Raw genomic sequence first — 25,476 nt, 5'->3', positions numbered from 1 at the left:
CACATATTACTTTCTCGTTATATAGAAGAATCACATAGTTGAACAAAGCCACAATTTTTCATTAGGCTATAAGCAAGGGCCGAAAAATTGTTAAAGTCCAATTCACCCCCCTCTTAGACTATTTTGGGACAACAAATTGGTATCAGAGCCTGACTCTCTTGCTTAGGGTATTACAACCTTAGAGTGATCCATAATGGCTAGTTCATCTAGTAACACTGCCGGCATACCTGCACCTTTAGTTGAAGGCTACTCAATCACTAGACCACCGCTTTTCAATGGCACTAATTATTCATTTTGGAAAGTAAGAATGAGAAATTTCATACAATCTGTAGATATTGATGCATGGAGAATTATTAAAAATGGTCCACATGTTCCTCAAAAGAATGGTACCGAACTACAAAAGTTCCAAAACATGAAGATGAATATGATGACAATGATTGGAAGAAAATCTCTATAAATGCTAAAGCTATTAATATTTTGCATTGCTCACTTGACCTTAATGAATACAATCGTGTTTCAGGATGTCAATCTGCTAAGCAAATTTGGGATAAGCTTGAAGTGACTTATGAAGGAACTGATGTTGTTAAAGAGTCCAGAGCAAACCTTCTGATTCGAGATTATGAGTTGTTTGATATGAGGCCAGGAGAATCAATTGCAGATATGAGTACAAGGTTTACCGATCTTGTAAATCTTCTCAAAGCACTTGGTAAAAATTTGAGGAAGTGAACTTGTGAAGAAAATTCTTAGATCACTTCCAAAGTCTTGGGAAGCAAAAACAACAGTTATCCAAGATACCAAAGATTTCAAAACGTTCACCTATGATGAACTCATTGGTTCTCTCATTGCACATGAGATGGTATACAAGAAGGATGAAGTTGAATATGAGCAAAAGAAGAAGAAAAGCATTGCTCTCAAATCAAACAAAGATGAAGATAAGAAGAAAGGAGTTGCATACAAAGCTGACTCAAGTGACAACTCAAGTGTTTCAAGTGATGATGAAGATGAAATGGCTGTGCTTGCAAGAAAATTTAAAAGAGCTTTCAAGAAAGGAGGAAGCAAATACAAGAAATTCTTGAAAAGCATACTCCCAAGGACAAGTACTTTAAAGATTCAAAAGAAGAAATTGTATGTTATGAGTGTCACAAACCTGGACATATCAAGCCCAAATGTCCATTGCTCAAAAAGAAGAAAGGAAAAGAAGATAGGAGCAAGAAAGCTATGAAAGTAGTATGGAGCAACAGTGAAGAGTCTTTAAATGATGAATCGAGTGACAAAGAGGCTGCTCTTCTTTGTTTGATGGCATGTGAGGAGAAAGTTGAGAGCTCACAAAAAGATGAAGAAAGCGACAATGAGGTAAATTCTTATGAATCTCCTAATGTAGAAGAACTTGAACTTGCATTTGCTAGAGTATATGATGAGTATAGAAATTACAAGAGAAAGTGCACTAAAATGAATTTAGAGATTGAATCATTGAGATCACAAAACACTGCCATGTCCAATGTGTATAAAGAAAATGAATTTTACAAAGGACAAATTGCTTTGTTTAAAGAATTAGACTTAGAGTTGAAAATATCAAAAGAAACATGTGAGATGCTCATTGAGAAAAATAAAGTTCTTGAAACTAAGGTAGAGTCTTTGACAAATGATTTAGCAAAATTCACAAAAGGAAAAGAAACTCTAGATGTACTTCTTGGAAACCAAAGAATTCGAGTGAAAAATATGGAATTGGTTTTGATGGTTTCATGAACTATGACAAATATAAGAATCATTTCATTAAAGCATCTACATCTTCCTTGCCTAATGTTACATGTTATTACTGCAATAAAAGAGGTCATATGATTAGCTCTTGTGCATTTAGGAAAGGTCATCTTAAGACAAAGAAGGTATGGGTACCAAAGGGAACCTTACCTAAGGTCACTAACCCCCAAGGACCCAAAGTTGCTTGGGTACCTAAAGCTAAATGATTAAATTTCAGGTTTGTTGCAAAGGAATGAAGGAAAGTGATAAATGGTATATAGATAGTGGTTGTTCAAAGCACATGACTGGTGAAAAAGACAAGTTTTCAAAAATTGCAATGAAAGATGGAGGATATGTAAAATTTGGAGACAAAGGGAAAGGAAAAATAATTGGAAATGGCACAATTGGCACCAAACCTTGTATTGAAGATGTATCGCTTGTTGAAGGTTTGAAATACAACTTGCTAAGTGTAAGCCAACTGTGTGATAAAGGCTTTGAGGTAAAGTTTACTTCGTCTCTATGTACAATCAATAGTTTAGATAATGACACATTGTTCATTGCCAATAGATCAAATAATGTTTACTTGCTTGACATGAATAATTTTGAAACTAATCATGGTACATGTCTAGTATCTCTTGATAACTCTAGTTATTTATGGCATAGAAGACTGGGTCATGCAAGCATGCATACACTCTCAAAACTGTCTAAGAAAGAACTTGTTAATGGTCTTCCTAAGATTAAGTATGAAAATGAATTTCAATGTAGAGCATGTGCACTAGGAAAGCATACTAGAGCATCTTTTAAGTCTAAGAATATTGTGTCTACCACTAGGCCATTAGAATTGCTTCATCTTGATTTATTTGGACCCGTAACTCCTACTAGTCTTGGTGGAAAGTCATATGCTTTAGTTATTGTTGATGACTATTCAAGATATACATGGACATTTTTCCTTGCTCACAAAGATGAAACTTTTGAAAAATTCACCTCTTTTGGTAAAATGGTTCAAAATCAAAAAGGCTTTTGCATCTCATCTATAAGAAGTGACCATGGAACTGAATTTGAAAATCATTTGTTTGAGAAATATTGTGATAAATATGGAATCAATCATAATTTTTCAGCTCCTAGAACACCACAACAAAATGGGGTAGTAGAAAGGAAAAATAGGACTTTGCAAGAAATGACTAGAACTATGTTGAGTGAAAATAATTTGCCAAAGTACTTTTGGGCTGAAGTCATAATACATCTTGTTATGTGTTGAATAGAGTTTTGATTAGATCAATTTTGAAAAAGACCCCCTATGAGCTATGGAAAGGAAGGAAACCAAATATCTCTTATTTTAAAGCATTTGGTTGTAAGTGCTATGTGTTAAATAACAAGAAGGATAACCTAAAGAAATTTGATGCTAAATCCGATGAAGGAATCTTTCTTGGGTATTCAACAAAGAGTAAAGCCTATAGAGTGTTCAATAGAAGAACTTTGGTTATTGAGGAAACTATTCATGTTTTGTTTGATGAGACTAACCCTTCTATTAGAAGAAAAAATGCTTGTGATGATAATGAGCAGGTTTTTGGAAAAGAGAATATATTATCAAGTGAAGAAATGGAACAAGTTGATGACAAAGATGAGGAAACTCAAGGAGAAACTACAATAGATGTCCATGATGCCAATGAAGATCAAATTAATGAAGAAATGCCAAATTTGGAAGAATTACAAGTAAATGAGCCCCAAAGATGAAGATTTACCTAAAGATTGGAGATTCCATAGAAACCATCCTCAAGAAGACATTATTGATGATCCATCTCAGAGGATGATGACTAGAGCACAATTGAGAAGATATTTTGGTAATGTTGCTTTTGTTTCACAAATTGAACCTAAATGTTTTGAAGATGCTCAAAATGATGAAAGTTGGATTCTTGCTATGCAAGAAGAACTAAATCAATTTGAGAGAAATAAAGTTTGGAATTTAGTACCTAGACCAAAGGATCATTCAATTATTGGTACTAAATGGGTCTTTAGAAACAAAATGGATGAAAAAGGCAATGTTGTTAGGAACAAAGCTAGACTAGTGGCTCAAGGCTACAACCAAGAGGAAGGGATTGATTTTGATGAAACCTTTGCTCCGGTTGCTAGAATTGAAGCTATTAGAATGTTGTGTGCCTTTGCATGTTTCAAGGATTTTATGCTTTATCAAATGGATGTCAAGAGTGCATTTTTAAATGGTTATATTGATGAGGAAGTGTATGTTGCACAACCTCCAGGTTTTGAAAATCATGAACATCCAAATCATGTTTATAAACTTACTAAAGCCTTATATGGTTTAAAGCAAGCTCCTAGAGCATGGTATGAAAGGCTTAGTAAATTTCTTTTACAAAATGATTTTCAAAGAGGCAAAGTGGATACAACACTTTTTGTTAAGAAGCATCATAATGATATGCTCATTGTGCAAATTTATGTTGATGATATAATTTTTGGTGCTACTAACGAATCTCTTTGCAAGAAATTTTCTAAGATTATGCAGAATGAATTTGAAATGAGCATGATGGGTGAGCTCACATTCTTCCTTGGACTTCAAATTAAACAAATGAAAGATGGCATCTTCATAAATCAATCAAAGTACATCAAGGATATGTTAAAGAAATTTAAGATGGAAAATTTGAAGAGCATGGGCACTCCTATGAGTTCAACAATTAAAATGGACAGTGATGAAAAAGGTAAAGAAGTAGATACCAAGCTTTATAGAGGTATGATTGGCTCTCTTTTGTATCTTACTGCATCTAGGCCAGATATACACTTTAGTGTTTGCTTGTGTGCAAGATTTCAATCATGTCCAAAAGAATCCCATTTAAGTGCAGTTAAAAGGATTTTTAGATATCTCATAGGCTCACAATCAATTGGTTTATGGTATCCAAAATGTGAATCATTTAATCTTGTTGGCTATAGTGACTCTGATTTTGCTGGAAGTAGACTGGATAGAAAAAGTACTTCAGGTACTTGTCAATTTCTTGGTCTTGCACTAGTTTCTTGGCACAGTAAGAAACAAACTTCAGTAGCTTTATCTACAAATGGTGAGGCGTAATATATAGCTGCTGGTAGTTGTGTTGCTCAAATTTTATGGATGAAACAACAATTGGAAGATTTTGGTTTAAAATATAATCTTGTTCCAATTAGGTGTGACAACACAAGTGCCATAAACTTGGTCAAAAATCCAGTCCAACATTCAAGAACTAAACACATTAAGATCAGACATCATTTTATTAGAGATCATGTTCAAAATGGAAATATCAAAATCGAGTTTGTTGCCTCTGAAAATCAACTTGCTGACATTTTTACAAAACCTCTTAATGAAGAAACATTTTGCAGAATTAGAAGGGAAATTGGTATGTGTGAACTAATTGTTTGAAATTTAATTCATAATAATTTCATGTTTTACATTTTGTTAAATATGTGAATGATCTGCTGTGATATAGGTTTGCTAAGAAATCTTTAAAGAATATTAGCTAACTTGTTTGTGTACTCGTGAAATTAGTTTACTAAGTTGTATGCTAATATTGCGTGACTAAAATTAGTTTGCTATATCTTGTACTGTTCAAATTTCAAACCAAAACGTGATTATGCTTGAAATTTTCTGCGTGTCCAGCAATGCATTTATCTTTTCACATTTGATATCACATTTTCACTGCTGTGTCAGACATGTAGAAATATATATTTGTGCATATATGGATAAATAGACTTGTTTAAAATAAATAAAAAAAAAAGGTGAAAGAAAACAGGTTCAGAGAAAGTACACTGAAATAGAAAAGCGCGGGACTCAAGAGAACTTAAAAACCTCTGCCACACGAAACCGTCACCCTCTCTCTCCTCTGCTTCGGTTCACGACACCTCCAAAATAGACCCATTTTCTTTCCGGCAAAATTTATCCAAACCCATCAGACCTCTCGTCTCTCCTTTCCTCTCCACTTCTAACACACCGAAAAACCAGTGTTCAAATTCTCCATTTTTTGTGTCAATGGCTCGTGTTAAACGGAAGTCTCCTGTTGCTGCTGCTGCTTCGTCATCCTCATCAGCCTCCGACGATATCCCTGTTGCCGCATTTCGAAAGAAATTGAAAGGAAAGGAAAACTTACCTGAATCGAAATCAACTAGTGCGTCTTCCGACCCATCCAAGGCTGTTGAACCCACTGTATCGACACCAGAAAAGAAAAAGAAGCGAAAAATGGGAGAGATTAATACCCAACGCAAAACGGGCGCTGTCAAATCTTCGGGTTCAGTGGACAAGGCGCTGTTAGATTGTAAATTTGTCAAATGGGAGTACTTTGGTCAGGTAAATTTTCAATTCAAAGAACTTTTTGAGTTTCAAGGATGGATGGCTGTTTGTGAATGTACAAATGCATATTACCCTAGGCTTGTTCAAGATTTCTATAGGACTTTAAGAACAGTTGATGATGAAAAAAAAAAATTTGAGGTTGTTTTGAATGGTAGTGTGTATGTTGTTTCTGTTGAAGTTGATTGCTACAGCTTTGAAATTGCCCAATGATGGAAATAAAATTTCCACCCATAAGGATGTTGCTAGGATGGCAGGCTTTAATTTGGTTAAGTTTGAAAAAGGTGCTTAGAGCAATTTACTATGGTTATTTGAGTCACTTGGATATGTGTATCATGTGGCACATTGTTAACAAAGTGAAAATGAATTTGGCATATTAGATTTTTAAGAACATGTGCAAAGCTTATGGATTTGGAAAATTGCCTTATGCACATCTCTTGACTGCTGTGTTTAAAGAGCTGAATGTGAATGTCTCTAAGGAAAGCTCTAGGACTGATTTGATGGTGCTTAGAGAAATACATTCGCATAATCGATGGAAGAAAGAAAAGGTTTGAAAAGGGTGGTTCCTCCTCTGCTAAAATTGGTTCTGATTCTTGCATATTTAGTTTCCTAGTCTGTTTGCTACTTTTGGTTTTTAGTTTGCTACTGTCTACCTTATCAAGGCCTACTTTGGGTGACTCGCTTCTTTTTGGATTATTTTCCTATTTCCTTTTGATTGATGACAAAGGGAGAATGGAAATATGTTGATGTGAATATGAAATATGTTGATGTGAATATGTGTTCATACTTACTTGTGTTGATGGAAATATGGAAATATGGAAATGTGTTGATATACTTGTGAAGTGTGATGATATGAGAATATGTGTTGATACTTGTGTTGATGAATATGTGTTTATACTGGTGTTTATATTTGAGAATTGTGAAAATGCTTTATAGCATAAATTCGGGGAGCTTATGATGATTTCTTGGAAATTATGTGCATATATTTAGGGGAGCATTTTCTGTATACTATACTTGGATTTACATACTCACATAAACTTTCACACACTTTTATTTTTGTTTGTTGATTCAGTTGAGTTTTGTCATCATCAAAAAGGGGGAGATTGTTGACCCCGTGTAGCTCAAAATGAGCATTGATTTTGATGATAACAAAACTCAAAGAGAATCTATCTAACCCAACTTTAAAAGTGATGTGTAGATTCTTTGTCTTATTACTAAAGAATTCTTGAAGTTGCATCTAAGGAGAAAGGATACTCAAAGGCATTTCAAGACAAATTCAAAATAAGAAAAGGACAAGACTATGGAAGCCAAGACTCAAAGAAAAGGTATAAAAGGCATAGTATTAAGGAGTGAGTCTTAGGTTTTTTGTAAAAAGAATGAATGAGAATTTAGTCATATGGAGCTCAAAAATGAAATTTTATTTTCTGATTATTTTTTTCTCATCATGACCTTGGATACTACCATTGAAATATTTTTTTAAGGTCTAAATCATTTTACATTGCAAGTTGAGATATGCAGATGTTGACTTAGTTTGCTAACTGGTTTGCTAAAATCGTTAGTTTACTAACCGTTCTTCGATCGCTCCTAAAATTTTATTAGTTTGCTAATTTATCGTAGCTCAACTTCGCACAAAAGGACAAAATAACGGCTATTTTGTCTTGGGCAGTGTGTATAACGTTCCAAAAGGGTTTCAAACGGTCTAAAATAATTTGGGACTATATATACACCTTCTTTACTTCATTTACAATTTAATGAAAGCTTACATTTGATCTCCAACATTGAATTTTTATTTATTGCTTTCATTCAAGAGCATTTAAAGATTTTGAGCTACCATTGGCAAATCAACTCATCTCTTCTTTATAGTTTGATTTGTATTGAGTAAGAGTGAGTGTTGAAATATTGAATTACATTCAAGAGAGGTTGTACAAGCACCTATTGAAGCTTGGGAGTGTAAGTGCTTGTGATAGCACTTGTGAAGGTTTCAAGCTACCTTGGTGTAAAAGCTTGGTGTTGAGAAATTGTAAAGGGCTTTTGGTCTCTTGCCTTCAAAAGAGCAAATAGTGGAGAAAAGACTCAAAGAGGGTTCTTTGAGAGAGTGGATGTAGGCTAGCTAAGCCGAACCACTATAAAATCCTTGTGTTTGATTTCTCTAACCTTTACCTCTTTTACTTTTATGCAATTTAAATTTCTTTTCTCATATACATGATAGTGAATGTTGGTTAAATAGATTGAGTTGATAAATTTGTGGACATATTGAGAGACTTGAGAAAATTAGTTGATAAATGCTTTATTAGAGATTGCCATATACATTGATTGAGAATTGAATTGCAACATAGAAACACATTGTTGAAGCACATATTACTTTCTCGTTATATAGAAGAATCACATAGTTGAACAAAGCCACAATTTTTCATTAGGCTATAAGCAAGGGCCGAAAAATTGTTAAAGTCCAATTCACCCCCCTCTTGGACTATTTTGGGACAACAATATATATATATATATATATATATATATATATATATGAATTTGAAAGTCCTAATTATAACAAATTTAAATTTTAAAAAAAGAAAAAAATAATAAAATTAATTATTTAATTAATTAATTAGATTATTTATATATTTATAATTATAAATAATTGAAATAATAAATATATAGAATAATAAAATTAATATTAAAATACTGAAAATAAGGATTTAAAGTTTTGATAAAGTGAAAATTGAATAAAAAAAATAATAATGATTAAAAAAGATTTTCAAATAGGAAATAATGTGGGTATTAGGATTCGGGGAAGGAGTGAGCCATCGAAGAAGGAGCGAGCCATCGAAGAAGGAGCAGCGCATCGGGGACCAGTCACCTACCGCCGGCACGTTGCCCCCACCAGGTACTCCTCCTTCTTCTTCTTCTTCTTCTTCTTCTTTTTTCTTTGCCTTCTCCTTTCTTCCTGCAGGTGGGCGACTTTTTTTTTTTTTTAAGAAACGCGTGTCCGGCGAAGGAAACGCGTTTCCGATTTCAATGAATTACGGAAACGGCCCGGAGACGTTTCCTCGCCGTGTCCTAACGTTTCCGGCAAGGAAACGTTTCCAGAACGGGGAAACGCTCCCACCTCCCGTTTCCGTGTATCCTAGATTGACAATAATGGCAACACGATACTGCACACTGTCGCCTTGAAAAGAAAAGATTTTGTAGCTGAGAAGGTGGAAGGCCCTGCGTTGCTATTGCAAGAGGAGTTATTATGGTTTGAGGTGCAAATTTTAGACTTTCTGCTTCCCCTCATATACACATAATCATCACTTTTATAACTTACTTTTGTGTGGGTGCAGAGGGTGCAAGAAATCACTCCATCCCACTTCATGTATCATCAAAACAATATGAAACTCCCTGCGGATGAGTTTTTCAACACTGTAAATTCAGAACTTCGAAGTGCAGGTAAAGAATGGCTAAAAAGCACTGCAGAAGGATGCTCTGTTGTGGCAGTTCTCATCGCTACTGTTGCATTTGCTGCGGCCTACACAGTACCAGGCGGTAATCAAAGCAGTACTGGCCTTCCAGTCCTCCTGAATCAACCATTGTTTGTGGTTTTCACGGTCACAGACGTACTCTCTTTGAATTTTGCATTGACAGCGGTTGTAACGTTTCTCTCAATTCTTTCATCACCTTTCAGATTTGAGGACTTCAAACAGTCGCTTCCTAGCAAGTTGATGCTAGGCTTCACATTTTTGTTTTTATCTGTGGCCATGATGATGATATCGTTTGGAGCAACAATCTTCCTTATGATTCACACCAAGGAAAGCTGGACTAAAATCACTCTATATGCACTTTCCTTTATTCCAGTAGGCATCTTTGCCCTGTCTTATTTCCCCCTTTATTCATCACTGACAAAAACTTACAAGTACTTGCTTAGAAAGGCAAGGCAGGTAGCTCCCTTGAGCACATGCATGCTACCAGCAGATCACAACAGCCCCATGGCAAAATCACATACTTCAATTTTATTTGTCTGATACTTGCTTGTGTGGAGTACTACAACAAATTACACACTCAATCGAATAAAGGGGTAGATCAAATAGTCCAAAGAGAGTGGGTGCACATTTGAATTTGGACAAAAAGACCTACTATTTCTTGGTAAACCAAAAATAAAATGCTTATGTTATGTATTGTTATAGGAAATCATTTTTCTTCAAGTGTTGTGAGGATGTTCAATGAATTGATTTAATGTGTTACAACTTTAGTTGCTACACTTGAGGATTAAGTTGTTCAAATTTCCACTATGTATGGTGTTTTCTATAATTCACTAATATTTGCGTCAAACTCAAAGCTTCTTCATCAGATGGATGATAGGTATCTATAAATTCTTTCCTAATAAATTGATGATAAGATTCACATTTCTTTTCGCTCTGTGGCCACGACGTTATAGATATAGCCATCTATATAAGCATCCGGTAACAAGAACAATTCACACCAAATCAAATACCAAATTTTTTAGAACAGCAAAATAGTTTTGTAAAACTGCTCTTTTAGTAGAATTTAAAATTAAAAAAAAAAAAAAAAAAGAGTTTGAAACTAAAATACCATCTTCTCAATCTGAGTCTACAAAAGGCCTATGGAACTTACTGTTGTAACCAGATGGGAGCACACACTGATGCGCGTTTTAAGAGCCTATTGTTTTGCTAGCGAAAGCATAGGTTTTATGCCAGCACAAGTGTAGGTACAGTGATGGTGAATCCTATTTTCTACGGGGGAGTTTATGTTTAATTTTTTGAAAAATATATTATTGAGAGAAGTAATTATGAATTTGAATAAATTTATCGAATAGGAAAAAAGAAAAAAAAAGCAGCTTTTGCTAACAAAATCAAATTGTGAATGACATGCTTTATCAAGGGATAAACACCATTTGTTTCATCCTACTTGTACTTGCCACATCCACTGCCTAAATCCATCATCTTTTCCTTGCTAATTACGATATCCTCCGGCGTTTTGGATTCACTCGCTCCCACCAACCAGTTGAAGGTTCGGTGAGATGAGAATCGCTGCCCATCCCAATTATCAGCAATTCCTACCAAACTGAGCCCCACATTGCGCCACGTGTAATACGTCCACTCCTGATTTTTCTGAAACTCTTATCATTCTAGCCCTCTCTCATAACAAACCGGAGGGCAACTACCTTTCCGGGGCGGAGATTCCGTTGACTCGGAAGTTAAAATGACCATCTTACCCTTTCAGCGGTGTGAATTGTTTAGTATGATATAATTTCTCTTAAACAAGAACCTTCTTTTTCTACTCTCATCACTCGACTCAGTCCCTCACTCTCCCCCTGGACCTAAAAGCCTGTTAACCGAGAGTTAAACCAACAACCACCAACTCCATGGCTCCTTCTTTTGTAACTAACGGCAGAGTTCCCACCTTCAAGTCCTCTCCGGCGACGGGCCGCGTCGCTTCTTTTTACAGTGAAGTGCAAGCGAGTCGGATCGACCACGCCCTTCCTCTCCCTTCTGTCCTCAAAAACCGCTTCAAAATCGTCGAAGGCTCCCCAAGCTCCGCGGCTGGCAATCCAGGTCTTATTTATTGTTTCCATTTTAATTTTGATCCGCTGTCAATCAATTGATTCAGTGAAGTGAACTCAACAAAATCTCCAGTCTCTCTCTCACTTTTTTGCCGGGAAAATCGAGGGGACTAGGTTTTGAATTTTGTTTCTAGAAGTGAAACTACATTGTCGCTTTGCTATTCCTGTATATTTTAAAAATATTTTTTTTATATGTATTACGTGTTGCTTTTAGATGAGATCGCGAAGCTATTTCCAAATCTTTTTGGACAACCATCGTCAATGTTGGTGCCCAATGGGGCTGATTCAGTACCTTCGGATCAGAAACTGAAGATTGGTGTTGTTTTATCTGGAGGTCAGGCTTCTGGTGGACACAATGTGATCTCTGGAATCTTCGGTGAGGATCTTATTCTTCCGACTATTTGAATATCAATGCATTTCATTTCCGGCGCTGGTTTATTTTCTGAATGTAATCTGTGGTGGTTGGTGGTGCTGGTGGTAGATTACTTGCAGGACCGTGCGAAGGGAAGCATATTATATGGGTTTAGAGGTTGTCCTGCTGGGATCATGAAGTGCAAATATGTAGAATTAACTGCTGATTATATTTATCCCTACAGAAGTCAGGTAATTTTTTCCCTTTTTTTTTATCAAAGTGAATGTGTGATGACTTGGAGTAAATCTAAAAATTGAGGTAATGGCAATTGCACTAAAGGGAAGGTTTTAAGTACTAATTAGTTGGTTATATGCTTTTATCTACTATTATTAAAATTTAGCTTTTCACATTTTAATTTGAAAGTTGTTTCCTTTGGAAATTTAACTAGACTTAGTATTCAATAAGTTTCGATATGTACATTCACCTGTTTTACCAATTTATTTTTGGCACATTATCATGTTTCTATGAAGGGCTGTATCTGATTATGTTCCAAATACAAATTTTCAGGGTGGTTTTGATATGATCTGTAGTGGAAGGGACAAAATTGAAACACCTGAGCAGGTGAGCCTCTTTTTTCGCTTCTTCACATTTGTGTTTTTGCAGGACTTGTTGAAATTAATTAGGTGTGCAATGTGTTTTGTAGTTTAAACAAGCTGCAGAGACAGCATTGAAGCTTGATTTGGATGTGCTTGTTGTTATTGGTGGGGATGACTCAAAACACTAATGCTTGCCTTCTTGCTGAAAACTTCAGGTATGCCATGACAAAGTTTATTATTGGAAAATGTTTTGAAATGGGTTGCTGTTGCTGTAGTGATGAGAACAAAAGTTTTTCTTCATTTTTTAAACAATGAAGGTCTTATCAATATAACTTTAATTTCCTTCACTTGTTCTATCAGGAGTAAAAATATGAAAACTAGGGTAATTGGATGCCCAAAGACCATTGATGGTGATCTGAAATGCAAAGAGGTCCCAACCAGTTTTGGATTTGATACTGCATGCAAGGTGGTTATACTTATGTATTTTTCATGCGATAAAACTTTTTGGCTTTACTTTCTATATTTTATGTATTTTTTGGTGAGGGAAAAAATTATTTCAAATCAGTTTATGTGATTGGATGGAAAGTTGTTTACATGAAGCAGTCTCTTGTAGTATTTTAATGGATTATTTAAGAACTTCATTTTGCCAAATGTGAAGCCCCTGGTACTTGTCCTCCTAATTGACTTAATTCTTTAATCATTGATAGTTTCAGCTACATTCGTTTTGCTTTATCCATAGTCAACTTTATTTCTGCATTTTGTACATTCTATCCTTGGACACACTATCTGGCTTGTAGACAATTCCGGACTTTACCATTTTACAAACATCTTTGTGGTCGTCTGACTACGGTACTCTTAAAATTATTTCCTGTTCTGTGGTAAATTTGTTGCGTTATTATTACTTGATTCTTTACCTGTCAGAATCTATCCTTCTTCAATGCTGTTACATTTCATTATTGCTGTAGTGGGAATTTTTTACTCTGTGGATTAGGTTACAACAATGCCAAGTCTGATCTGCAATAGTTATCTATGTATGTTGCAAAAATAACTGTAATATATTTGGTACATGCAGATATATTCAGAAATGATTGGAAATGTAATGATTGATGCTCGATCAACTGGAAAATATTATCACTGTTAAGTGCATAGGTTGAGTACAACTTGCGGATAAAGTTCCTTTTCTCCACTTGATGAATTTGAAGCTTAGCTAATATTAGAATAGTTACTTGACAATCATGTTGACAAATAGTCCTTTCTGTACATAATCATTCAGTTTGTTAGAACTCTTCTTAGTTGTCAATTGCTTTAATGTTGTCATTCATTGTCTGAAATTCTGTATAGAAATGGGAAAACTAACTTTTGGCTTTTTGAATTGTGTTACCATGTTCCCTCATCTAAAGGCATATATGAAAATCCCGAAATTCAATTTTCTTATGAATCAGTACATTGTTTGTCACCCTAGATTCTATTATCTTCAACTTCTATGGTTTGCTTAACTCTTTCTCTCTCTCCAACACATTTAACATATTTACATGTGCAAACATAGATATATTTATACTGAAAGAATTGTTAAGTATATTTATACTGAAAGAATTGTTAAGATTATGTACTTATTGGTGCGAATGTGTCTTCACTGCAGTTGTACGGCTTATGGGGCATGCAGCTTCACACATTACTTTAGAGTGTGCTTTGCAAACTCATCCAAATATTACAATCATTGGAGAAGAGGTGCCTCTTTATATTTGTGTCAGTTTAAAATTATTGGCTGATTCAGTTATGTATGGTTACTGATGATTATCAGCATGCTACTATGAGTCATCAGAATTTTAACTAATGGATGCACTGAGATAACTAATAATTTTTTTGGTTGACACACTAGAAGCTAGTTCTATTGTTGGTGTTCTAAAATTTCCCCTTCTATGTTGCATGTAAATACGGTCCTTTTACTTTAATGCAGTTATGCTCAGAGTTGATATTTAAAAGCTGGGCTTAGTGATATTGTTGGCACATGCACTGGGCGTTTGCATAGGACTGAGCTTGGTTTGAAGGGTAGTTTGTCAAGTCCTAGGCAGTTCATTACATGCACTCACGCACACACACATGCATATATGCTTCTGACCTGATTCTTTTTTGTCGCAGGTTGCTGCAAAGAAGCTGACGCTGAAAAATGTTACTGACTACATTGTAGATGTAATCTGTAAACGTGCTGATCTGGGTTTTAACTATGGTGTGATCCTTATTCCTGAAGGTTTAATTGATTTCATTCCTGAGGTACCAATTGTCAATCTTAAAAACTTTCGACATCACCTACCTTAGGCATGTATGCATGTTGAAATGGTCATGCATAATGGGTAATCATTTTGTGTTTAGTTTTGTTCTGCATTTGCACACAAATATTTTCAAATGTTAATTGGCGTATATATCTCTTGTTACTCTGCAGGTGCAGCATCTCATTGCAGAACTGAATGAAAGTTTGGCCCATGGTGTTGTTGATGAAGGTGGGCTATGGAAAAAGAAACTTACAAGTCAATCTCTGCAGCTTTTTGAATTTCTGCCACAAGCAATTCAGGAACAATTGATGCTGGAGAGAGATCCACATGGAAATGTCCAGGTATTTATCATGTATCATTGCTGTGTATTATTCTTTATTGCTTGAGTTTTTATGGGTATTATTTTTTGTTTTTTACTCTTTAGGTTGCTAGAATAGAAACAGAAAAAATGCTTATTCAAATGGTTGAAACTGAGTTGGAGAAGAGGAAGCAGCAAGGCTTATATAATGCACAATTCAAAGGACAGTCCCACTTCTTTGGTTAATTATCACCTTTAACTAAAGAATATCTAAATTTTTAGTATCTCTCCAGAATCCATGTGTATAAGTATGTGATTTTTCTGTTTTGAGGTTATCATTCTTGTACTCACTGATGCAACAATGTTATTGTTAGGATAATGGCCTGGGTGTAGTAAGAAATATGCAATGGTGTAGGGTGTTCACCGAAAGAGACGCGCCATGCCGACGCTCGGGTGTGGTGTTAAATGAGCAAGGTTTCCACATCATGGACGGGTGTGGGTAAAGAAGTTAGTCCATAGGACATATAGTAGAATAGATAATGGAACAGAACACAAGATATGCATAGAGAACAATAGAAGATATCATAGAAGAAGATCAATTAGGAAGGAATAGGATAGGAGGAGAATCAGGGTTGGTACTTGGAATGTTGAATCACTTACAAGAAAATTAATGGAGCTTGTGGATACCTTAGAAAGGAGAAGGGTGAATATTGCTTGCATTCAGGAGACTAAATGGGTAGGAGAGAAAAGTAAGAAAGTGGGTAATTCATGGTACAAATTGTGATTTACCGAAAAGGAGAGAAACAAGAACGGAGTGGGTATAATCATAAACAGGACATTGAAAGATGCTGTAATAGCTGTGAAAAGAGTATGAGATAGAATTATATTAGTAAAGCTAGTACTAGAAGGAGAAACAATAAATATAGTTAGTGCTTATGCCCCACAAATAGGACTAGGTAGTGAGAGTAAACAAAGGTTTTGGGAAGATATGGATGGTCTAATGCAAAGCATACCGAATGAAGAGAATGTTTTCATTGGTGGAGATTTGAATGGACATGTAGGAAGTGATAGGCAAGGTTATGAGAATGTTCATAGAGGTTTTGGTTTTGGCAGCCAAAATGAGGAGGGAAAAAGTATCCTGGATTTTGCTATGGCATACGATCTAATACTAGCAAATACCTATTTTATAAAAAGAGAGTCACATTTAGTGATTTTTAAAAGTGGGCAATATAGAAGTCAAATTGACTTCCTCTTAACCAGGAAGACAAATAGAGCCGTATGCAAGGATTGCAAGGTCATTCTAGGAGAGGCTTTAACAAGTCAACATCAGTTAGTGGTCTTAGATGTCAAGTTTAGGAACAATTCAAGTAAGGTTAGAAGAAATAGTGTAGCCCGAACAAAATGGTGGGAGTTCAAAGGAGTAAGGCAAGCAAAGTTCAAAAATGAGCTTTTCGAGTCCGAAGCATGGAAGCTGGATGTGGAGGCCAATGATATGTGGATACAAATGGCATCAAAGATTAGAGAAGTAGCTAGAAAAGTACTTGAAGAGTCTAGAAGACATGGACTACCCTCAAAAGAGAGATGGTGGTGAAATGAGGAAGTACAAAAGGCAATGAAGAGAAAGAGGGAATGGTATAAGAAATTATCTAAGTGTGATAATAATGAGGCATATGAACAGTACAAGATAGTAAAGAAAGAGGTAAAAAAGGCAGTTAGTCAAGTCTTTGGAAAATTATATGAGAAACTTGAAACTAAAGAAGGGGAGAAAGATATTTATAAATTAGCAAGGAGGAGAGAAAATGAATGTTAAGATCTCAATCAAGTTAGGTGCATTAAGGATAAAGAAGGAAAAGTGTTGGTGAAAGATGATGGCATTAAAGAAAGATGAAGAAATTATTTTGATGATCTCTTTAATAACAGTCAAAGTGTTAATAGCGTGAATATAGACTACAGAGCAGTAGAAAAGAATGTGAATTATACTAGAATGATTAGATTTTTAGAAGTAAAGGAAGCACTTAAGAGAATGAAAGTGGGTAAAGCTTGTGAACCCGATGAAATATCAATTAAAGTGTGGAAGTGTTTGGGAGATATGGGAGTGGCATGATTAACTAAATTGTTTAATAAGATTCTAAACTCAAAGAAAATGGCTGATGAATGGAGGATGAGTATTTTAGTACCTATTTTAAAAAATAAGGGAGATATACAGAGTTGCTCAAACTATAGGGTAATTAAACTTAGGAGCCATACTATGAAGTTGTGGGAGAGAATTGTGGAACATCGACTACGTCATGACACTTCTATCTCTCCCAATCAATTTGGCTTTATGCCCGGTCGTTCAACTATGGAAGTGATCTTTCTCATTAGAAGCTTGATGGAGAAATATAGAGATGTGAAGAAAGATCTACACATGGTTTTTATCGATTTGGAGAAAGCTTATGATAGTGTTCCAAGAGATGTCTTATGGAGAGTGTTAGAACAAAAGAGGGTATTTATTAGTTACATACAAGGTTTGAAAGATATGTATGAAGGAGTAATTACTATTGTGCGCACAGTGGGAGAGGACACAAGGGATTTTCCTATCTCAATTGGATTACACCAAGGTTCAGCTGTAAGCCATTACCTTTTTACATTAGTTTTAGATGAATTGACGAAACATATACAAGAGAGTATCCTTTGGTGCATGATGTTTGCAGATAATATAGTTCTGATAGATGAGACGTGAGAAGGAGTCAATAGAAAGTTAGAGCTTTGGAGAAGTACTCTAGAGTCAAAGGGTTTTAAGTTAAGTAGAACGAAGACAGAATACATGCATTGCAAGTTCAATGAAGCCGAACTGGTGATAAAAAAGGAGTTAGTTTGGATGGAGTGGTACTGTCCCAAAGTAATAACTTTAAATATCCCGATTCAATCCTTCAAGTAGATGGGGGATGTGCAGACATAGTTATTAAAGGCGCGCCTCAGGCTCAAAGCTTACCAGGCTCGAACCCTAGCGCCTTATGCTCCTAGGTGTGCGCCTTATGCGCCTAGGTGTGCGCCTTTGTTCCAGGCACAAGGTTCTAGAAAGGCATGCTTTCTTTATTTCTATCTTTAGCGAGCACTTTCATTAGCAAAAAAGACAACCACTTAAACTCAAACCAGCAAACCCAATTCAAGACATATGCCAAAGGAAAAAAAAAGAAAAGCATCACATTTATTTGATTTTTGTGAACTTTTTAAATTTTTTACTTTTGCGCCTCACCTCACTCAGGCGCGCGCTTGAGCCTTGAGCCTTGCGGCTAGGCTCCAGGACTCCTTGGCGCCTAGGCTCCAGGACTCCTTGGCCCCTTAGTGCGCCTTGAGCCTTTAATAACTATGTGTGCAGAGGATGCTAGTCATAGGATTAAAGCCGAATGGTTGAAGTGGAGAAGTACCACGGGAGTTTTTTGTGATCGCAAGATTCACAATAAGTTGAAAGGAAAATTTTACCGTACAACAATACGACCGGTCATGTTATATGGTAATGAGTGTTGGGCACTGAAGAAGTCATGTGTCTAAGATAAGAGTCGCGGAGACGAGAATGTTAAGGTGGATGAGTGGTCATACTAGACTAGATAAAGTCCATAATGAGAGTATTAGAGAAAAGGTAGGAGTGGTGTCAATTGAGGATAAGTTAAGAGAAGGTAGATTGAGGTGGCTTGGTCATGTGAAGCGTAGACATATGAAAGCTCCAGTTAGACAAATGGAGCACATTAGGTTAGAGGATAGAAAGAAAAGAAGGGGTAGATCTAAACTGATTTGGAGGAGAGTAGTACAACATGCCTTAGAAGCATTATACATTTCCGAAGATTTAACCCAAAATCTTTTAGAATGTAGAAAGAGAATACATGTAGCCGACTCTAAATTCTTGGGATAAAAGCTTAGTTGAGTTGAATTGAGTTGAGTTTGCTTCGAGGTTTTCCTTCGAGGGATTCAACCTGATATCTGATTTCTACGTCTCAGTTATGAAGGAAGGTGTGGTTTGCCAACAAAATTTGATGCAACATACTGCTATGCTTTGGGATATGGAGCTGGAGCCCTCCTTCACAGTGGAAAAACTGGGTTGATATCATCAGTGAGTGGGTCTACCCCTAGCATTTTATTTGTATTTTCCATCTTCTATCTTTGTTTGACCTTCTATCTTTGTTTCATCTCTAGAGTGGTTCTGGACTGTTTGAGCTTTATTAGAGGGGAAAAAAAACGCAAAGACTATGATATTATATTACTGAATTGATGTTATTCAATTTCGTTGCGTCTTCAGGTTGGGAATTTGTGTGCTCCTGTTACAGAATGGACAGTAGGTGGCACTGCACTGACTTCTTTGATGGACGTGGAGAGGAGACACGGTATGCTTTCATCCTTTCAGAATCCTTGTTACATTTTTTATAAAACAAACTTGTAACATATCAGAGTGTCCCTTTTTGTGCTGATGATATAATAGTTCTATTTGCTCCTTTGATAAGCACAAGACATGCTATGTATTTGACATGGATAATGTGCATGAGTGGGACCCTTTTGGCACCTTTATTAATTAATATTCTTTTGCTTGTAAAATAAGATATTGTTAATTCACAATGCAGTAGTAAGGTTGTTTATTATACATGAGAATGTAAGCTGAGACTCGCACTGTCGCCAAAACTTTGTTCAAGGGATCCAGCAATATTCTATCAACATTATTATTATTATGAATTTTTTGGCTGTTATTTTTTTTAGTTTAATCATTTTAACTATCTGAAATATTGTTCTCTTTTTTTCCCCTTCTTTTGGCAGGTAAATTCAAGCCTGTGATTAAGAAGGCAATGGTGGAGCTTGAAGGTTAGAATTTGTTATCATTCACATTATCTTTCTGTTAGGTCCATTTTTCCGCTGATGGTTAAGTTGACATTTGTTTTTATAGTATAACGTAGCTGTCACCATTCATACTAGCATACATTTATTTGCGGTGATATATCTAGATTCTGCTGATAAATTTTAAGCAGTAAATTCATTATTGTGAATGGGATTTCAGGTGCGCCGTTCAAAAAATTTACATCCATGCGGGATGAGTGGGCACTTAAGAATCGATACATTAGTCCTGGTAAGCTATAATCTGACAAACTGTCTCCTTGATGATGGGTTGGCATTATTTGACTGAATTCTATAGTAAACATGAACTAAATCAAGTTTATATGATCAACTCTCTATTTTATTTAATCTCAGGTCCAATCCAATTTATGGGCCTAGGATCTGATGCTGTTAATCACACCTTATTGTTAGAATTGGGAGCTCACGCTTTGGTGTGTATGGGATTGCGGATGGGCGGAAATTCATGCTCTACCGGTGCAAATCTTCTTTCTGTTGTTGCTCTTTTCTTTTCCTCCCTTCTCCGGTTATTATTGTTGTTTCTTAAGTGTAGGATTTTCGCGTTTCTTGTTGGTTTAGCTTTACAATTTACTTCTATCAGCTGCACTTGTATATTGAAGTTTCAAATGGAAGTCTTTTGTGTCATTGATTTATAATTATAAAAATAAAAAATATAATTCAGGCAATTCTCATTGCCCATCGAAACTCAAGTCTTCAACTGATGTCGCCGCACTCTAAAGGTATTGAAATAATGTGCCCTTGTCATGCAATTAAGGATGAGATTAGGCTTGTCGAGAGACTGAAGTTCATCAAAGCTGTTGGACACTCTTTCTTTGAGGATGATGCTAAGCCCTTCTGAAGGAAAGAAGAAAGCTGGAAGAGGGGGGTGGGGTGTGGTGGGGTGTTGGGGGCCGCGCGGGGGTGATGAATCTGATGTGTGGCGAATGAGATATGTAGGGCTGCGCGGGGGTGATGAATCTGATGTGTGGCGAATGAGATATGTAGGGCTACGACAACGCCCTTGAACCCCTTTGATTTCGACACATTCTCTATTCGCGTTCACAGAAGGGAAAGATACAAGCGAATTGAAAAGGGAAATCGCGAGGTGGATGGATGCAATGGTTTAAAAAAAAAAAAAAAAAAAAAGGGCACGCTATCAGCTATAAAGCTTCAGCATCAGGAATTTTATCTCACCTTTGGTAGTGGGTGGGGATGGGCAGCTAACCAAAATTTTCAGGAGCAGAAGGGGGAGGGCACTGTTAGTCAATTGTACGACCTCTAGTCCTCTACCAATGGCTTCTATTGTATGTGAAAAACTTGAGCAATGCGCAGTCCTGAACATGGTATATTCCAACTCAGCTCGCTTGGATTTGTAGCACGTAATTTCCTCTAAGAATAATAATAATAATAATTGTATTATTATTATTATTATTATTATTATTATTAATTTTAGAGATGAATCTTATGCGGCTTTGAAAATGAAATACACTGTTATTCATCCATCGTAGCTTTATTGGGTAGGCTATAGTTTGTTGAATGAAAGAGACACTGGACCAACTAGAAAACAATTCTAGATATTAACATACCTACGCTTATCATTAGAATCCACGAAAAACATCACACCCATTGCAAAAACTTTGTTGCATACATAATACCTTCTAAGAATTTTTGTTCCATTGTAAAATTCTATACTGGCAGAGTGCCTGCAAATCCACTAGAACAGAATTATAGTAGATATATGAATTTAGGTTTTTCTTATTATTATTTTTATGGGAAATAGGGTTTTGGTTATGAGATTTGAAAACAAAACTGAGTAGGTAAGCATCACATCAAAAAAATGAAAAACAAAAGTCAAGCGTTAGATAATCGAAGGATAGAAAGGGGGGAAAGCCCAAGGCCTAGTGCTCTGAGCCACTTGCCCAAGACCCTTTCTCATTTCTCAACCAGCTCATTGATGTTGCCATGTTGGGTGTTGGGCAACGTCTGGTTCTATTCTATTCTCTCTCATTTATTTATTGTTCAAATCTACCTTCATTAATGAAACACCACAGCAATTGCTTTTGATTTATTTGATAAATATTCATATCTTCTCCTCATTTTACAACTCATTGATGGCTTATAGCATAGTTAAGTTCAGATGATGTGTGTTTTTGTCACTAGGAAAACAGAACAAGATTCAATGGTGGGCTAATCTTGGAATATTAATAGTGGAAATGAAGCAGATTATGTGTGATAATAATATAATTGATGGCTGTTGATTGGGAAGTGCAGAGAGGTAAATTAACAAGAGGTACAAGGGCAGTTGCCATCGAGCATAGGGAAAATGGGACCCAACACGTTAACAAAAATAATGGTGTTTTTGCCTGCACATGCCTCATCATTTTGCCTACAAACAAATGGCATTAACAATTCACTCCTCTGGACCATCCTCTCTCCCTTTAGATTCCCATTACCCCACTTTCCAAGAGGCTCCAACCCCCATTGTCTATTTGCGACCGTGGGATGCTCTCTTTTTATCACTTTAATTTGACTCGTGCCCATCACATGGTTCCAATTCGCAGTTTATATAGTCTGGAATGTGGAACCCATCAGATTGTCCATATACATAAAAAATTTTATGGTTCTGGATCCCGTTATTGCCGCGATGTCCGTCTTATCACAAGTCCCTCTTGTGGTTTACGTAATTGCGTCCAAAAAGGGACCATACCATTCCAATTCCATTTCCACACCACAGGGCCTAGGCCAGCTTGCTATCTCTTTTCAATTCCTCCACAATCCCCACCTTCTTAAATATAGTATTCCTGCTTAGCTCTACACAATTCGTGATAAGTTCTCTGTTTCAACACTTTTAATATTAAAAGTTTCCTTTGCCATTCTCCATATCCCATGTAATGTATCCAGGTAAGAATAAAAATTAGCTGTTTAATTAAGTAAAATGACATTCTCCCTCCCATAGAACAGGACATATTGGAAGATATCATGTCAATGCTCTATTATATCTTTCCATTTTACGCATCTAATGACGGTGAGCTCCATCCATTGCTTTTGCCCACCACCACACATATATGACTTGACATCACTCTTTCTCTTCTTTGAGGATGTGGCCCCATATTATATTTGGGTATCCATTTCCAATATTATTTATCATCTTCAATTTCTTTCCATGGTACTAATGATCCTGCTTTGTTCCAAGGTTCAAGGATCTATCAGATGGCTAAGATTCTCCTGATCAAATATCAGTTACATCTTACACTACACTGTCCGTACACTTTTGCATGTGCTGTGTAAGTGGCGAAAGGGACAATGCTCAATGAGATGTATATAATATTAATTTTAGTTGAAGTTGAAAGAGAAAGTAATAATAATCACTTTCACCTTCCATGTCAATAGTATTTTCTTGATGAGTTATTATGATTTTGGTAGAATTTGTTAATCACTAATTGTCATTGCTTAACCATAATTCAAGTGTTCAGATAAAATTTTATCCTTTTTCAATAGTTATCTGTTTGGCTTCTTGCACAACTGCATGGATAATGGACTCTAACTTCGTGGCATTGGCAGCCTGTCCACTCTCCCTACATATTTATATTTACTTATTATCCTTTCTTTATTGCCTGTAGGGTCACCTGCACTCAAACTCTCACATTACTCCCTCCTTCTTAGCAAACTAACACACTTCCCTGCCTTACCTCGTCTCTCTCAACCATGGACAGCCCCAGAACTATACCTAGCCAAGCACCCCAGCTACTACTCTCTCCATGCAGCAGTGGAAGAAGAAGCAGCGATTCCAACTCCCCCGAATTTGAGTTCTGGATGGTCCGAAATCCGTCGTTCCCGGAACCCGATCTACTCTCTGCCGATGAACTCTTTGTTGATGGCGTTCTCCTTCCTCTCCATTTACTCCACCTCCACAACCACCACAGCCCTGATCCGCCTGATTCGAAACCAGACCCTAAACTGCCCAACTCGCATCCTGATGCAGAGCCCCGAGCATCACCTAAGACCATAACTGCAGATTCTTCAACCGCTTCAAAGAGATGGAGAGATATCTTCAAGAAAGGTGACAAGAAAACTTCAACCCGAAAGAACCAAGAAGATAAGGATAAAGAAAAAGACAAAGAGAAGAAGAGAGAGAAAAAGAGTCAAGGTGGAGCGAGTTCAGCGGAGTTGAATATCAATATATGGCCATTTTCACGCAGTAGATCCGCAGGGAACAGCGGAGGCCGACCCAGGATGTTTCCCGGAGCTGCAGGAAGCCGAAAGGTGAGTAGTGCGCCTTGTTCAAGGAGTAATTCAGGGGGGGAGTCAAAGTCAAGAAAGTGGCCGAGTAGTCCGGGTAGGGGTGGAGTCCACGTGGGTCGAAGCAGCCCGGTTTGGCAGGTGCGGCGAGGAGGTGGGTTCTCAGAAGCAGTGAAACGGAGCAGTGAAAAGATGAAGAGTAAAAGAAGGATGGAGGGTGGGAAAGTTGTGAATTTGGAAGTGCCATTGTGTAATGGATATAGACAGTGTAGGAGTAATGAAAATAGAAACGGTGGGAGCTCTAATGTTGGTGGTAATGTATTCAATTTACGCAGCTTCTTCACAAAAAAGGTGTACTGAGTGGTAATTATATTTTAATTTTGTTTGTAAATGGATTATTATTAAGTTTGATTTTGTGATGGTGATGTATATAACTAATTAACTAAATCGAAAAGAAGATTGTTGTTTGGGAAAATTAATGGCATATGTTTGCTTTTTTTACATTATTAATTAGTTGTCACTTGTCCTGCATTTTAGTGGTACATATATCTTCAACATATTATTATAAATAAGGGGACAGTTGTTTAAATGTTGTATAATAATCACTTCTATCATATTAAAGCCATTAATAATAATGCATTGATTTTATTTGAAATTCCTATTTAAATTTTGTATTGATTACTCACTTTTCAATTTTCATGGAGACAACAAAAATAATATGAAAATAATAGCATTCTCTAGTAGAAATACCCAACATCTCTATATATATATTTGATAAAGCAAAATGACTCCTTTTTATTTCAAAACGAACATGAAAATTATGGTAAACTAAAAGAAAAGAAATTGAAAATTATGGTGAAAAAGACAATCAATTCCTAGTTAAATATTCATCACGAGTCCGGCTCATTCCAAATGGCCCAAGCCCAATACTGAAAGGGAACCAAAGTACATGGTTGTTCAACTCAAACTACATATTGATCAATTTTACCTTTTTAATTATATTATTATTCAAAGAATATTAAAAAAAAATCAATTTAATATATTAACGATATTAAAATAGGAAAATATTTTTTTTCCATTTTATTTTTTAATAATATTTAAAATGTTATTTTTTATAAAAATGTTTTTCACTTTGAAATTTAATGTCAAAGATATTACTTTTAAGTTGTATTTTTTCTTTAGAATATGTTTAGTAGAGGCTCTAACATTGTTTGATAGACATGTGGAAAAAGAAGAAAATAATAAATGA

At 36.0% G+C, this 25,476-nt stretch overlaps 2 protein-coding genes and 1 pseudogene across 3 annotated transcripts; all 3 read left to right on the top strand.

The window, feature by feature from the left end:
- The first annotated feature begins 8,894 nt into the window (after positions 1-8,894).
- Positions 8,895-10,331, top strand: LOC110668767 (ankyrin repeat-containing protein ITN1-like). The gene is made up of 2 exons (XM_021830139.2): positions 8,895-9,300; positions 9,379-10,331. Exon 2 carries the CDS (start codon positions 9,409-9,411, stop codon positions 10,054-10,056), a length of 648 nt encoding a protein of 215 aa, XP_021685831.2. The 5' UTR covers positions 8,895-9,300; positions 9,379-9,408; the 3' UTR covers positions 10,057-10,331.
- Positions 10,332-11,040: 709 nt separating this feature from the next.
- On the top strand, positions 11,041-20,693 carry LOC110668772 (pyrophosphate--fructose 6-phosphate 1-phosphotransferase subunit beta-like; annotated as a pseudogene).
- A 2,177-nt stretch (positions 20,694-22,870) lies between these two features.
- LOC110668677 (uncharacterized) lies at positions 22,871-24,702 on the top strand. Of its 2 annotated transcripts, none has more exons than XM_021829999.2 (2): positions 22,871-22,889; positions 23,609-24,702. In XM_021829999.2, exon 2 carries the CDS (start codon positions 23,694-23,696, stop codon positions 24,585-24,587), a length of 894 nt encoding a protein of 297 aa, XP_021685691.2. In that variant the 5' UTR covers positions 22,871-22,889; positions 23,609-23,693; the 3' UTR covers positions 24,588-24,702. The 2 variants fall into 2 exon arrangements, with proteins under 2 accessions (XP_021685691.2, XP_021685689.2); XM_021829997.2 differs by lacking the exon at positions 22,871-22,889 and adding an exon at positions 22,913-23,272.
- Positions 24,703-25,476: the final 774 nt, after the last annotated feature.

The sequence above is a fragment of the Hevea brasiliensis genome, chromosome 18, assembly GCF_030052815.1.
Source record: "Hevea brasiliensis isolate MT/VB/25A 57/8 chromosome 18, ASM3005281v1, whole genome shotgun sequence".
NCBI classification, from domain to species: Eukaryota; Viridiplantae; Streptophyta; class Magnoliopsida; order Malpighiales; family Euphorbiaceae; genus Hevea; species Hevea brasiliensis.
This window is presented reverse-complemented; position numbering and strand designations above follow the sequence as displayed.